This window comes from Elgaria multicarinata, chromosome 10 (genome assembly GCF_023053635.1).
Source record: "Elgaria multicarinata webbii isolate HBS135686 ecotype San Diego chromosome 10, rElgMul1.1.pri, whole genome shotgun sequence".
Lineage (NCBI taxonomy): Eukaryota > Metazoa > Chordata > Lepidosauria > Squamata > Anguidae > Elgaria > Elgaria multicarinata.
Genome location: NC_086180.1, coordinates 1,406,042 through 1,421,648, shown reverse-complemented (window position 1 = coordinate 1,421,648; position 15,607 = coordinate 1,406,042). Strand labels below are relative to the sequence as shown.

The 15,607-nt window shown below is 53.1% G+C and overlaps 1 protein-coding gene across 1 annotated transcript in view; it reads right to left on the bottom strand.

Annotated features, from left to right (window-relative positions):
- Nucleotides 1-15,607, bottom strand: part of EXOC6B (exocyst complex component 6B) — a 279,150-nt gene that overhangs the window by 113,326 nt on the left and 150,217 nt on the right. The window contains exons 9-17 of the mRNA XM_063135856.1: nucleotides 14,664-14,747; nucleotides 14,477-14,523; nucleotides 13,867-13,987; nucleotides 12,586-12,657; nucleotides 11,819-11,916; nucleotides 10,149-10,254; nucleotides 9,163-9,272; nucleotides 2,972-3,083; nucleotides 307-441 (exon numbers count right to left, since the gene is read on the bottom strand). Of these exons, the coding sequence (XP_062991926.1) occupies nucleotides 307-441; nucleotides 2,972-3,083; nucleotides 9,163-9,272; nucleotides 10,149-10,254; nucleotides 11,819-11,916; nucleotides 12,586-12,657; nucleotides 13,867-13,987; nucleotides 14,477-14,523; nucleotides 14,664-14,747 (885 nt within the window). The remainder of the gene's footprint in view (nucleotides 1-306; nucleotides 442-2,971; nucleotides 3,084-9,162; nucleotides 9,273-10,148; nucleotides 10,255-11,818; nucleotides 11,917-12,585; nucleotides 12,658-13,866; nucleotides 13,988-14,476; nucleotides 14,524-14,663; nucleotides 14,748-15,607) is intronic.

The window sequence follows — 15,607 nt, the reverse complement described above, 5'->3', positions numbered from 1 at the left end:
GGAGATGTTTCCAAAACCCTGTTGTTTCTTCCAATGTTCACCACATACTGTCTGTTGTGCACTTGGTGGCTGCACGCATGACAGCAGGATGCTGAATGTTGGCATAGATTGATCAAGGCTAGGAGTGTGTGTGTGTGTGTGTGTGTGTGTGTGTGAGAGAGAGAGAGAGAGAGAGAGAGAGAGAGAGAGAGAGAGAGAGAGAGAGAGAGAGAGTGTGTGAGAGAGAGATTCCTTGTGACACAGGCTTGGACACAGATGGTAACAAAAGGCCACCGTTGGCCCGGCAGCCCACAGCAGCAGCCTCACCTTGAAGGTGGTAGTTCCATATAACTTAGTTGTGTGAACAGTTTCCGGAAGGACGTTCGTAATGTTGGTAATGAATTCCTCAAGGAACCTGCAGGATTTCTCCAAGTGTGTCGTGTTGATAATAATCTGGACCAGCTGCAGAAGCAACACACACATTTTACACGTTGGTTTCACAACCGTCCACCGGCAGGATCGATAAGGCCCTGGCAAACTACAAAGAACACCTGACTTCATCAGGACGCAGCCTCCAGCAGGGCACAGGATGCTGCTTGGGAAAGAGCTGCAAAGGGGCCCTCCTTTTCCTAACAGGTGATGCTTCCGAGGCACTCACCGCTCTCTGGGAAGAAATCTCCCCAGGATTTCTGCTGGAGGCAAAAGAAAGGCTCTAATGAATTTTCTAAAGCCAACTCCTCTCATTACACTCCAAATCCCCTTACAAGACAAGCTGGTTACAAAAAAAACAAGACAGTCGGTCTGAGGCCCATTGCCAAGAAGTCTTCAGGGATGGAGGCCTGAGTGACAGCCCCCGTCCCTCTGCCCAGCCCAGACGAGGCTCTTTAGGGAAACCTGCAGGCACTTCGAGGGGTAATTAAGAGCCAATTTGGTCGTCTCAGAACTTGAGCTGTCGCTACTGCTGCAAACCATTGAAAAAAGAAATGCTCCAGCACCTGTCATTAGAGGTGGCCCCAGGTATTTAAAAGGAACAATCATAAAACAAAAGAAAAATTCAATGTGGCCCTCCCCGCCACATTTAACCACATCACAGAGATGATTTCATGATTCACCCGTACGTTACTCACTCTCTAAACTGATCAAGGAGCAAGAAGACAGGGGAAGATCACCTTGATGGGATAAAGAGACAGGCCCCGTGCAAGTTGCAAGGTTCTCTCTTACCCCCTGGGGCATCTGTTTCATTTGCTCCTCTCTCTCTCTCTCTCTCTCTCTCTCTATATATATATATATATATATATTCACACACACAAAACCATCTTGCGTCACAAGATGGTTCAGGGATCAACAGTTCAAGCCACTCAAAAGTCACTGGTCACACCAGGCATCTCAGAAACTCCCACCCACCTGCCTGCGCCGAGCAGGGGGCGTGTTTCTGGCTGACTAAGACAGGGTGAGGCTGGGGTGGAGAGGGGTGCAAGGCACATGGCTGAGGTCCCCTGGAGGTCAGAACCTCAAGGCCCAAAGCAGAGCAGCTCAAACCCGGGGTCCTTCTGCCAAAGGTTCTCACTGCCCCAGCTAACACAAACAGAAATTTAGTAGGGATAAATGCCAACTTCTACATCTAGGAAATAGAAACCAAATGCACAGTTACAAGATGGGGGAAACTTGGCTCAGCAATACTACGAATGAGAAGGATCTTGGAATTGTTGTAGGTCACAAGCTGAATATGAGCCAACAGTGCGATATGGCTGCAAGAAAGGCAAATGCTATTTTGGGCTGCATTAATAGAAGTATAGCTTCCAAATCACGTGAGGTACTGGTTCCTCTCTATTCGGCCCTGGTTAGGCCTCATCTAGAGTATTGCGTCCAGTTCTGGGCTCCACAATTCAAGAAGGATGCAGACAAGCTGGAGTGTGTTCAGAAGAGGGCAACCAGGATGATCAGGGGTCTGGAAACAAAGCCCTATGAAGAGAGACTGAAGCAACTGGGCATGTTTTGCCTGGAGAAGAGAAGATGGAGGGGAGACAGGATAGCACTCTTCAAATACTTAAAAGGTTGTCCCACAGAGGAGGGCCAGGATCTCTTCTTGATCCTCCCAGAGTTCAGGACACGGAATAACGGACTCAAGTTAAAGGAAGCCAGATTTCAGCTGGACATCAGGAAAAACTTCCTGACTGTTAGATCAGTACGACAATGGAACCAGTTACCAAGGGAGGCCTTCAAGAGGCAGCTGGACAAGCATCTGTCAGGGATGCTTTAGGGTGGATTCCTGCATTGAGCAGGGGGTTGGACTTGATGGCCTTGTAGGCCCCTTCCAACTCCACTATTCTATGATTCTATGAAACGGGGCGTTCCTGAGCTTTTGAGAAGCTGCACCAATAGACAGATCCGATCACGTTGGGAGGGGGGACACCTGGCCCTGGCCCCCGCTGCATTCCATCCTGGGAAGTTAACAAGACATGCAGAATATCCCAGGCCCGGTTCCTCCAGTAGAACTCCCACGGCTGCAATGGCTGCATGACGGAAAGCCGCTCCCAGGCCTGGCCCACAGGACCCCAGCAGCAACTGACTCTGAGGTCCAGTTGTGGCGGGTGTGAGAACGGTTAGCCCCTCCCTCCTCCCCCAGACCTAGGCTGTGTGGGTGGGGCTGCCCTAACAAGGAGAGAAATGGGAGAGACGTTTGAGATGCGGACACGAGTTTCTTGGGGGCGGGGGGCAGCGATGGGGGGAGAGATGGCCAAAGCCACAGGGCGTGTAAGGCTAAGCGGGGAAGGAGGTGGCGAATGCAGAGAGAGATGCCAGAGGTGGGTTTCTACAGGCTTGCTGAGAGCCCCTCTCCCTCTCAGAGAAGGCCCAGAAGAGCACAACGCTGCATCCTTCCTTCCCACTTCAGTAGGGCGTCCAAAGGAGTCCTGGAGGAGAAAGAGCGGCAGCCTCACAGCCACATGCACCCACCCACCCACCTGCCCACATCCCCGAGTGAAGCACTCGCCTCCGTCAGGCCGACGTTTCTCCTCTTAATGACATTCTGTAAACAGTTGCTCAGCGTTCGAGTCAGCAGCAAATTGGTAGATTTCCGAATCATGTCGTCAACCTCTGTAGAGCTGAAATGCAGGGAGAGATTAACAGAGCAGCCCTCAGCATGCATTTTAGTTGAAAGGCAAGATATAAATTGAAATAAGTAAATTGATGCAATAGAAAGCATTGCTTTGGGTCCAGATAATAAAAGACGATGGCGTGGGCCATCCCAACACCCCAGAACAAAGAGCACGTGGATGCCACGCAGGCAGGCGAAGGCCCCGAGTTGCTGCTGGATGGCCTTGTAGGCCCCTTCCAACTCTGCTATTCTATGAAATCCCCCAGCCCCCAAACTGTGATGTCGGCAAACTATAATCCTGACTTTTCATGAGGGTGGAGCACGATCAACCAGAGCCCCCCAGGCCAGAAAACAATGGCTGCAAACAACACCTTGCAATCTCTCTCTCTCTCTCTCTCTCTGTGTGTGTGTGTGTGTGTGTGTGTGTGAGAGAGAGAGAGAGAGAGAGAGAGAGAGAGAGAGAACAAGAAAGCGGGAGGGAAGGAGAGGTGAACGGAGAGTATATGGCAAAACAGCAGAAAGCATTGATGGTGGTGGGAATTTCTGCCCACTATCCGGTAGGAAGGAAGCAACGTACTGGAAGAAGGCAAATCCATCAGGATGGAGGCCCGGATGGTGGAGCAGAGCTAGAAGGAGAAGTATGGATAGAAAGAAAACGGACAAGAGCGGTTTTATGACAAATGGCATTTCGTTACATTTTTAAAATCTCTGTAGGCTCTGATACAAATACTAGAATAAAAGTTAGAAATAATGCAAACACCAGACATTGGCCCAGATTTTAAAGAATGGGAAAATTAAATGAAGATGTGAAGGGTTGTGACTTCAATGCGTGCTGAGAGTAACAGACACTAGCTGGAATCCCAAGGAAAAGGCAACAGATAGGGACTTTATGACAGAAAAAGTGGCCCCTTAAGTAAAGCCCAAGTCACCGTCTCCCACCAAAGGAGCAGAACCCTCCACTGACAGGGCCCAGGAAGGAGGGTGTTGCTGTGTGCAGCCAGCAGTTTGAGTCAGCCACAGCCAATGGCATTTAGCACACAGACACACACACACACACACACCCTGCTTGCGTCCAAAAAGTTCCCAACTCTCAATCCTTGGAAAGATGCAGGGCCACAGCCAAGCCACAACCGATGCGTGACTGACTGGTCAACTGGCCAAGTACTTGTTTGACCGGTCCAATGACTAGTCCAGAGTGGCAGGGAATCAGTCAGTGTAGGATGAGGAGGGGGCGGCATGAACACAGCGGCATGTTCACAAGAGGCAGCCAATCTGCCCAGAGCCATGGCTGGCGGGAAGGAAGGGGACTCGCTGCCTTAGTATTTATTTATTTATTTATTTATTACATTTATATCCCCAGTGGGTTTCCATGGCCGAGTGGGGACTAGAACCCTGATCTCCCAACTCCCAGTCCAACTCCTTAGCCACTACACCACACTGGCTCTCCCCCTGCCTCTATCTACTCAACACTTGATTTTTACTATGTAAAATTTATTATTACTTATTTATTTCTATAGCACCATCAGTGTACATGGTGCTGTACAGAGTAAAACAATAAAATAGCAAGACCCTGCCGCATAGGCTTACATTCTAATAGAATCATAATAAAACAATAAGAAGGGGAAGAGAATGCACCAAACAGGCACAGGGGAGAGTAAAACTAACAGTATAAAAGTCAGATCAAAATCAAGTTCTAAAAGCTTTAGAAAAAAAGAAAAGGTTTTAGCTGAGCTTTAAAAACTGCGATTGAACTTGTAGTTCGCAAATGTTCTGGAAGAGCGTTCCAGGCGTAAGGGGCAGCGGAAGAAAATGGACGAAGCCGAGCAAGGGAAGGAGAGACCCTTGAGCAGGTGAGAAACATGGCATCCGAGGAGCGAAGAGCACGAGCGGGGCAATAGTGTGAGATGAGAGAGGAAAGATAGGAAGGAGCTAGACCGTGAAAAGCTTTGTAGGTCAACAGGAGAAGTTTATATTGGATTCTGAGATGAACTGGAAGCCAATGAAGAGATTTCAGAAGTGGAGTTACATGGTCAGAGCGGCGAGCCAAGAAGATGATCTTCGCAGCAGAGTGGTGAACAGAAACCAACGGACTGATGTGAGAAGAAGGAAGGCCAGTGAGAAGCAGGTTGCAGTGGTCCAACCGAGAAATAACCAAGGCATGAACAAGAGTCTTGGCAGAGGAGACAGACAAAAATGATCGAATCCTGGTCTACAAAATAGTTGGTCTACATGTTAGTGCAACGACTTGTGCTTTTAGCCCCTTGGAGCACCTGGTGAGAAACCCAGGGAGGCGTTGTGCAAACAGCTGAGCAGAGCGCAGGTGCGTGCCAGGGACAGGGGAGCTCTGGCGAGCCCAGGGAAGGGAACAGGGAACAAGCGGAGCTGATGCTCAAGCTGTCCGGGGCCCAGAGCCCGTCCCCACTTGGAAGAGCCGCCCTTGCAGATTTGCACCTGGCGGGGTGACCTCCGGGGAGGGGCCACGCTGAGCTGGGCCACGCAAGGAGCATTTTGCACATCTGCGTCGAGGGGCTCGAAGGCCCGGCCAGCTTTCCTTAAGTGGCTCCGCCTTGGGGCTGTTTCCGAGGGGCCTGCAACACCGCCCTCCCTCCCTCCCTCCCTCCCTCCCTCCGCAAACCTTTGCACTTCCAAGCCAGCCCCTCCCGCCGCCCCCTCCCCCCGGCTGGGCGCAATCTTTCCTTTGCCAAGCGTCTTTCTGGCAAGGGGCTGCACTGCGGGCTCGCCTTTGATCTTTCGTCGGCCGCGCATTAGCCTCGAAATGACAGGCACCTTTATCTGCCAAAGGAGGATGACAGGCAGCTGACGGGGCGGGGCGGGGCGAGAGGCGTTCAGGCTGGAACGGTTCAGCAGCAGCCGTCAGCAGCCGAGGGCTCCCGGCAACCCTGCCTGCCCCGTGACCTTTTGCTCCACAGCCTGTTCTACCTGACACATGGCGAGATTACAGAGCCGGAGACGACAGGGTCAAAGCATCCGTCCTCCCTCCGCCCGCTGCCGTGGCAGGCCGGCCGTCCGGCCTCCTGCGCCCCACCTGGCCAAGGGAACGGGCCCGGCACTTCGCCTCCCAGGCAGCCCCTGCCCCCCCCCCTCGCCCGGCTGCCAGTTGCCAACAGGGTTCAGTGAGACTTGGGCGATTCCAGATTTGCCATCACAGAACGGGAAGGAGCCAGAGCCACCTTCGCTCAGGCCGTGTCAGGACAGGCTCCAGGATCTCCGGAGGAGATGCCGCCAGCCAAGATCCTTCAGCCTGAATCACGGATTGAGCCTGGGAAGGCCTTCCGCAAGTCAAGCAGCACTCTTCTTGCCAGCCCTCGCGGCTGGCTTGAAGCGGCAAAAACAGGAGCGAAGCGCAGACACCGGAATTTCCCCCTGAACGTGGAAACCCAAAGGAAAGAAAGGCCGGCAGCGGGGAGGCTCAACCGCTAGAAAGGCAGGCTGCCCACCTCCCAGAATGCAGAGGCAAGGGGAGATCCGGACACGTTGCAGGGGCCACACTCCATCCACAGGAGGCAAGCGCTGCTCGCTCAACAGGAGCGCATGGCCCAGAGCGGCCCTCCGGCACCTCTGCTCCTTGCCAGGGCCCCCTCCTCAAGGGGGGGAAGCCCAAAGTCTCTCAGCTCAAAGCCAGAAATGCCCACCCTTCTTGACCGGAGGAGGGTGGGGGATGCTTCTGTCCCCCTCAGAGGAGGCGTTTGTAGCTTGGAATCCTAATTAACAAAAAACATGCTCTGTGCTCTTTGCCGCAGGGTCCGCTCTTTGTAGGGAAAAGCCTCTTGAGCAGAGAGAGAGAGAGAGAGAGAGGGAGAGAGACGCCTGTGACAGTGACGGCCGACAGCCCCAGATCCTGCAACAGTAGCCGTGACCTTCGTGACGGCTGTGATGGACAGCCTGACCCCAATCACTCCAGGGTGCAGCGTAAATGACAGGGGGAGAAAGACAGAAAGAAAAAGCCCTTGCCGGCTTAGGAGGCAAACTTCCTAATAAAAACTAATTCAAGCTGTCAAGCTGAAGAGAAGCGTCAACGGCGGCTTGAAAAAGAGGAACAGCAGCCTGGGATTCTCAACGGCCCTTGCTGCTCTGGCCGAATCCTGCGCCGCTCATCCAAGGCTGAAAATGGCAACGCTGGTGCCGCTCTTTTCTCTGCAGGAAAGCCCCAAGGTGGCCAGCGGGCCAGGGAGTGAGGGCACCTCGCTGCCCCCGCCTAAGGAAGCCCCCGGCGGGGAAAGGACGGAGCTTTCAGGCCAAGTCCCTTGGAGGAGAAGGCAGCAATGTTGGCCTAGGCCCGATCCATGGGAGGCGGGGGCAGGTGTTGCACTGACAGCCACAGATGCAACACACACACACACAGAGAATATATTATACACATTTTTAACGGAATCCAAAGATGACTGGAGCAGAAGAGCAACAACCAACCAAAGGGAACCCTGCAAATTCTTTGAGGAGTCCATGACAATCATCACAGAAACCTTGGCTGCTTGTCCCTTGCACCAACCAGCAGCAGCCCTAAATCCCAGACTTGGTGACCCAAATAAGTGATGCATCTGACAGGTGTGTCTTTTTTTAAAAAATAAAATAAAAATCTGCCGGCCTATTTTTGCAGAGTTCCTCCTACTTCTGCTTCACTTTGACACGGCTGAGATTCTCCCACTCACGTCCCGTCCCCCAGCAACGTCCTGCTCAATTCAAAGGGTTGGGGGTTCTGCCATTGTTATGACACCACGTGAAGGAGGCTTTCCATGTGTCGCTGTAAATTATGTTGGTGGATGCTCTCCGGGAGGAGAACAACAAAGACTCCAAGGTGTCTTCCAGAAACCTCCTTTGCGGTAGACGTTGCCATTCAGCCTCCAGGCATTTAGCTGGAAGAGTTCTGGAGGAGGGCGCACGACTGGTCCCTGAAGCAGCAGGTCCTTTGCCACGGGCAGGTGCCACTGTTCCTGCACTGACAGGTGAAGATGCTCTGGGAGCCATGCCCGTCTTGGCTGCTGGGGAGCTACATTTCTTCTGCCTTTTCCCTGTGGGGGGTGGCGGAAGAGCAAGGCAGGCACAGCGCAGGCTGCCTGGCTGATTGGGAGGGGGGAGGGGGGCAACGTCCTGGGTGGACAATCTGATATTCGAATAGAGATGCTCGCCACACGTTCAGCCTTGACTGAAAGGAGGCTTGCCTCTGCCCAAGACAGGAGTGGGCGAGGTCCAGCAAGGACCATTAGGTTGATGGAGCGCCCCTGGTGCCTCTGGTGGGCAGCGACAAGACGTGGCTGGAAGGACAGGAAAAACTTGAGAGGGGTGGGCGGGGTGGGCGGGAGATGGCTCTGCATGGCTGGTAGCTTGATGTCCTCCTCAGAAAGCTTCTCTCTCCTCTCAGCTACTGGAACAGAGCGTAGCCCAGGATTGGCTGGCTGGCTGGCTGGCTGGCTGAAGTGGTCTTTCCTTGGAAGGTTTTACACTTGTGGGGAGGGAAGAGAACGGAGATCCCCTGGACGAGGGTGGACTTGAGGGGCAACGTTGGGCTGCTCTGAGCCTTTGGCCTCCCTGGTGTTTGTACTGGGGCCTGCTGCTAGATCCGGGCCTCTTCCTCCTCCTCTTCCTCCTCTTCCTCCTCCTCGTCCTCCTCCTCCTCCTCTTCCTCTTCCTCTTCCTCTTCCCCCTCCTCCTCCTCCTCCTCCTCCTCCTCCTCCTCTTTGAAGGGCTTTTTAAAAAAAACCTCATAGCTTTCCCCACCCACCCCCCAAAATCCCTGAGAGCTGCACGTGGCCTGGGGAGGGTGTTGCCCACATGTGTTTTAGTTCATCAGCTCCATATCCTGCCTCAAGCCCACTCTTTGTTCAGGGACAGCTAAAGAGTGAATGAAACAACAGCTGTCATTGCCCTCTGTCTCCCTGGTCCCACTGCGTGGCAATAGTGGCGTCAGGCCATGGGCCCCGCTGCCCTCTGTGGGGCCTGAAAAACAGGCAACCAAAGAGAGAACAGACGTGTTTCCACTCAGGCCTCTTGTGACTCTCCGCTGAACGGCGCAAGGAAAACGCAAGGAATTAATCGGGCGTGGAGAACTCGCTTGTGTTCGGTTATCATACCTTAGATGAAGGTCTTCGGAGAACTTCAGGCAAGCGTAGATAAATTCCTTGATCTCGTTGTAAACTCTAGGCACAAACTCGGAGAAGGGGAACTTCCTGGGGAAAGGCTGCTGCAAAATGAAGAGGCGAATGAGGGGATACGGAAGCCAACCAAGGAGAAACGCCCCACGGCCACGCACCCACGGAGAGCAGCAGCTGCTGCGCTCTTCCGGACCACTGAAAAGGGCTCCACTGTTCAGGGCTGGGCCTGCCCGGCCCCACGCTGGCCTCTGGCCTTCTGCCACAGGGTTCAGGGTGATAGAACCTGCCCTCAGCCCAGGCCTCCGCTCTCTAGGCCTCCTTCTTGCTCCGCCATCTCCTTATAGGACGGGTCACCCTGTGTGCACTGGGGCACGGGGGTGGAAATCAAGGCGGCAGGCTTGCGAGCAGCAGAGGACTCACACAGGAGCAAGCGGATGGAAGCCAACGCCCGTCTGGGCATGCAAGCATTTGGCTCCCCATCTGCACTCTCTTCCACCACTGGGGCTGGTACAGAATGTGGGCTCCTTCCATATACCCCCTCTCCCCATCCCGAAAGCCCACTTCTGGCCCTGGAAGGCGTGGCAATCAGGGGCAGGCTCTCAGTTCTGCTCCTCTACCTACCTACCTCTACACCGCCACGCCCTGCCCCCAACCTGGTGCCCTGGTCTGGTTCTCTACGCACCAAAACATTACTTCCACAAAGCTGGAGGAGCTTCTAAACTTAGTCTGAGCCCTTTTCCCTGAGCTGGCCTGGGCGGTCCTGAAGACAACCGCTCAGCGGAAGGCCGTCTCCTGGGCCTCCTGGCTTAACCTCTTCACAGAGGCAGAGAATTCTGAACTGAAAGCCCCCCACCCCCACCCTGGGACAGATGCTGGCCCAACATTTTCTTGAAATGACTCTAAGGGAAAGTTAAAAGCCTTGAAGCCCCACCTCCCATTGCCCCCACAACTCCACACACACTTACTTTTTCAAGCTCTGCATCGTGGAACGGAAATTGTCCTACCATTTTCTGATACAGCTCTTCATTGGCCACTGGGATGGGACTGTAGTTATCTGAATCCAGAATATTTCTGTAACGTACAGGAGGTGCCGGGTGGAAGGGCGGCAGTGAGAAACAATCCTCAAGGTTCCTAAGTGGTTTAATCACTACTACTACTACTACGTGATTTATTCACATCCAATCCATTTCAGAGCAAAACCCCTTCTTCAGGGGTATCTAAGCATACATCAAATTATTCATGGGACACTGAAACCCCTTCTCCTGGAAGTCAAGTAAGACTGTTACTCTAATTACTGAGAATAAACAAGATCCCACCTGGTTGTATAGACCTTAAATAACTGCAGGCGTGCACGGAACAGGCCACTGATCCTTTCACTGGACAAGAGGTTTCACTGTGTGCGTGTGTGTGTGTGTGTGTGTCTTACAAGCAAAGCTGGAGACTGTTTCCCATATGGTTGGGAAGGGCACAACCATTTGCATCACGGAAACACCTGGAGGACGCTTCCCCATCAGTGCAACTCTTCACCCTCAGCAGTCCTGCCTCCTGCCCACCAGAGCCCTTCCCACAGTCTAAACTGTGGGCAAAGCATCCTGAATGCTGCGCAGAACTACCACACAACAGCAGCAGATATAAACATAAAACACCAGCACACCATTCTCTAAAAGCCCCCCAAAGTTTCCACCTGGTGCCTAAACAGTAACTGGGCACGTGCCAGTGGGTGCAGGTCCTCCTCCTGTCCCTCCCCCTCCTTCCTCCCCCCCTCCACATTCAGAGCAAAAGCGTCCAGGCAACAAGCGAAGGGGGCTTTTGAGCTGCCACGGTCTGACAAACCACGGCCCCTCCGCCCCGGTCCCCCCACCCCAGAAACCCTGAGGCCGCGTTTGGCATCAACAGGTGTGACCCAGCCCTAAAGCCATTTTAACCCAGACCACATCTATGGTACAAGGCATCCCAACGGCAGAAGAGGAAAAGCCTCGGTCAACCTCCGATCTCTCTGCACCCAAACTCTTGGTACCAGCAGAAGGATACCCTAAAGCCACAGAGGCAAGTTCACCCAGGACCTTCCCAGGAAGACCAATGCTTAGAGCAACAAAAGCCCTGCACGGGTGGACTGAGAGGGGGCCCTTTCCAGGCAGCGCCAACGGACAGCTTGCAAGCACGGGGACTTGTCCAAGTCAGGGAATACGCCAGGGACGACGTTGCTAGAAGCTGATGGGCTTTATGTGAAAAACAAATGACATAGAACAGGGCAGGACTTCAGGTACTGGGGGGAGGGGGATAGTTTGGGGGGACCCCAGCAGCCAATAAAAAGGCTGGTACTTCTCTCATCAGACATATCAAAGGGTGGAACCGTTTTCGTTTCGTCCGAGGGCAAACCTCAGCTCCCGAATACAATTCATGCTCATTAAGGAGAGTCTGTAGGGAATTGCCGCTTCAAGAGATCGCTTCCTACTCAAGTTGAGGGCCCTAATTTGAAGCCCTGCACTGTTCAAAAGATCTACTGTCCTACATATACATACACATACATTCCGTGGTTTTAGCCTTTGTTTCATGGACTGCCCAGAAAGCTTCGGTTACTGCGTGGGAAGAGAAAGGCAGTAAGTAAAGTGACTGAATCGAAAAGAAGCCTCACCTGAAGGCTCCGGCCCATTTCTTCAGCAGTGTCTCGCCATACTGATCCCGGATTTCCAGCAGCAAGTCGAAGAGCTGGTTGACGGGAAAGCCATAGCCCTGGGCAGAGAGACGCAAACATTCGGACGCACGGAGGGGAAACGGGCCCTCCGCAGGCAGCTGCAGCTGCAGCCGACGTAACTCAGGCCTACGTAACTCAGGTTTGCGGAGGAGGCCTGGCCACAATCCACACTTCGCATCTCAAAGTGCCCCCCTCCGCCAGTGAGCCACGTCTGAAGCTGCTCCAGAGCGCGCTCCTTGGTTTCTGTGGGAGACTCGGGGCTTGGCACGGGGGCTGTGCGGGAGCTTCAGCTCTGGGATGGATGGAACGCCAGGAGCTACAGCAGAGAAAGCTCGCGGCAGTCCCATCCTCGCAGAGAAAACCGCGGGCGGCATTCCAGGGAACGAAAAGCGGACAAAAGACAGCAAGACACCCTCTGAGTTGGGGTCACTGGGCAGCCGAGCCTCTGACCTTTGCCTCTCCGAGGCCCTCCCCTGACGGGCGCTCAGTCCCAAAGTTCCACGGAATCAGGACCCTTGGGGCTGGGTGCTACCAACTACTGCAAGCTCCTGGAGACAGGGCAGGGAAGGAGAAGCGACCAGGGCTCAGAAGGCTGGACGGCAAAGGCCCAGCGGCTATGATTTGCCCAGAAGCCACCTAGTGAGGGATGCATCGCGCAAGGCGGGCAGAGCCCGGGGGCGGGGGGGCAGAGCAGATTGGCCACCCACCTGCAGGGTATCCGCAAAGAGCACAATGAGGTTCTTCAGGTCCAAGACCAAGTTGGGGTCAGAGCAGTAGGACTGAAACCGAGAGAGAGAGAGAGAGAGATTTATTGACTTGCTGTATTTCTATCCCATCTTAGGGCACAGTGTAAGGGCTTATTCAGGAGGAGGGGAAATCACAACGTATTTCTAACTTCCAGCAGTCAACCCAACCCTATACATAGGTGTATGTGTGCAGTCATCCATCTGTGTCTGTTTCCCAAAACAACGCCCAGACTCGTAACTTTAAGATATCTTAATTACGATACTAATTCCGGTTACTTGTCCAGTTGCAACTATTCCACACTAAAGGCCGCAAAGTTGAGCATCAGACTCCGTGGAACTTACATCCTATTAAATGTTTATTTATTTTATTTATTTATTTATTACATTTCTATACGGCCCAATAGCCGAAGCTCTCTGGGAGGTTCACAAAAATTAAAACCATAATAAAACAACCAACAGGTTAAAAGCACAAATACAAAATACAGTACAAAAAGCACAACCAGGATAAAACCATGCAGCAAAAATTGATATAAAATTAAAATACAGAGTTAGAACAGTAAAATTTAAATTTAAGTTAAAATTCAGTGTTAAAATACTGAGAGAATAAAAAGGTCTTCAGCTGGCGACGAAAGGAGTACAGTGTAGGCTCCAGGCGGACCTCTCTGGGGAGCTCATTCCACAGCCGGGGTGCCACAGCGGAGAAATGTGTGGAACACATTGGAAATGTGTTCCAATGTGGGCTGTAGGCTGTTGAGGTGAGGGCGGCCGAAACTCTGCCTAAAGCACATTGTGCTGTTGGTGTCGTTTTACACCAGCAGTGGCTAACATGTGGCCCACGCCTCTCCCAAAAATGGGGGGAGGGGGAGAATCTGGGTGGGGGGGAATGCAAACAGAATGGCATCTGTAGCTGCTGCAGGGCACCAAAAGGGTCAAATTAGCTTGTATGAAACCTAATTTTGATCCTTTTGATGCTCCGTAGCAGCTCCGGAAGCCGTTTTGTTTCATTTGGGGGTGGGGGTTATTCCCCCCTCCCCTGCAGGTTGTCACTCACAAAGAGGGGGGTGAGGCCCACAGATGTCTGGGGGGAGCAAACATGAGCCCCAGGCCTCCCAAAGTTGCCCATCCCTTCTTTACACAATGTAGGAGTCCCACCTCACTGAGAGGGGCCATTTCGTTGTGGACAACACAGAACCAACAGAAGAACTGGACTCTCCATCCATCCTATCTGAAGCTGCTACTCACCGAATGTGTCCGGAGGGCAGCGATGGTTTTCGACAGCGCCATGTCCCACAATTCATCGATGTAGGCTCTGTCCACCAAGCCCTGGCTTGTATGCAGGACATGATCCTCAATGACAAAGAAGCTACCGGGAGAGACAACAAGGCATGCCTGTAAGGAACCGAGTCCAGCCGCCCACGAGCTCACATGGAGCCGGGAAGAAGCTAACAGTTGGGCGGGAGCCCTGCCAACGGCAGCTTCCATCGGGCACCTCTATGCACTTCCCTGGGCTCTTGGGAGTGGTAGGAAGAACCACTAGCAACTTTCACTCAGATCTGGATCTGATGCACAGATTTCCCCCACTCACTTCAATGCCAGGACAGTCTCATGTTTTATTTATTTATTTGAAGTCTGTTTATGACCCTCCTGGGCCAAAGAGGCTCCCAGAGTGGCTTACGTATAACCCCCGATCCGTTCCGGTTCCCGATCCGCAACTTCCGGATCGGGTCTGCTCCACCCCGCATCGATCTACTCCACTGCGGAGCTCCGGATCCAAATTGGATCCAGCACAGAGCAAGCTAACACACAACCAATAGAAGAAAAATGAAAGCAGATGAATAAAAACAATACTTACCCTACGATCTGATTAAAGTATTTTCGATAGCCACCCAACGTTTCATGCTGGAAAGGGGCAGGGGTGGTGGGGTGGTGGGGAGAGAAACAGAACAAGATGAACCCAAGCTGGGAAAAAGAAGAGAAGCCAGGGGCGACATCCCACCCCAGGGAGCCTCCCCCAAAGCTGAGGCGCCAGAGAGCCCTACCATGTTGGAGGGGGGCTGCAGCACCAGCCGGGCCTGCTTCCTCCTCTGCTTCCTGTAGTAGTTCTCAAAGGTTTCTCGGGCGCCCTTAAAAGAAGAGATGTGGTCAAGGCCTTGTCCTGAGATGGGCTCCCAAAGGCACCCCGCAGAGGAAACGCCTGCCTGCTCCCCAAAGCTAAACGCTCCTTTTGGCTAAGGATGAAGAATGAACACAACCTGCTCTAGCGATGTCGGAACACCGCCACACAGTCTTCTGGCACAAGCAGACCCGAGTTTCTGAGTTGGAGAGCAAGCTCTGAGAGCAAGCTCTGAGTTGGAGAGCAAGTTCTGAAGTTGGAGAGCAAGCTCCAGGGCTCACCAAAGCCTTCAACCTCATCCAGCAACCCTGGGAGGGAGGAATTGGAGCCCCTGAGGGACGTGGCAGAGCCTCATATGATTCCAGGCGGCTCCAAGACCAAATGCCTTGGCAAACTCTTGCAACGTGGAGAGGCCCAACATTCATCCTTAGAAACATCAAAGTGGTTTCCAGGCCCAGATTTGTCCGCCTCCCTCAACTTGGTGCCCTCCAGGTGTGTTGCACTACAATTCCCAGCAGCCCCTGCTGGTTGGCGGATGTTGGGAATTGTAGTCCAACACGTCTGGAGGGCGCCAGGTTGGAGAAGGCTAGGATGTGTAATATCTGCGTGGGGAATGGGACTCATCTCTTTCTGCTCCTCCATTGGGAACAGGAGTTCGGTGTTTTCCAAAGCGATGCATGCCCAAGGAACCAAATGCCTATTTAAATACACACCATTACTTAAAGCCTTTAATTTCCCCCCGCCTGGCTGCAGCTGGAATTCCTCTTTTAACTGCCTGGCCAGGGGAAGTGAAGACAGTTTTATACAGAGAGAAGTTCTAAAGGCTGGTTTAATACGTTCTTCACATGTGAAGAGGGGAGCGTTTTCATG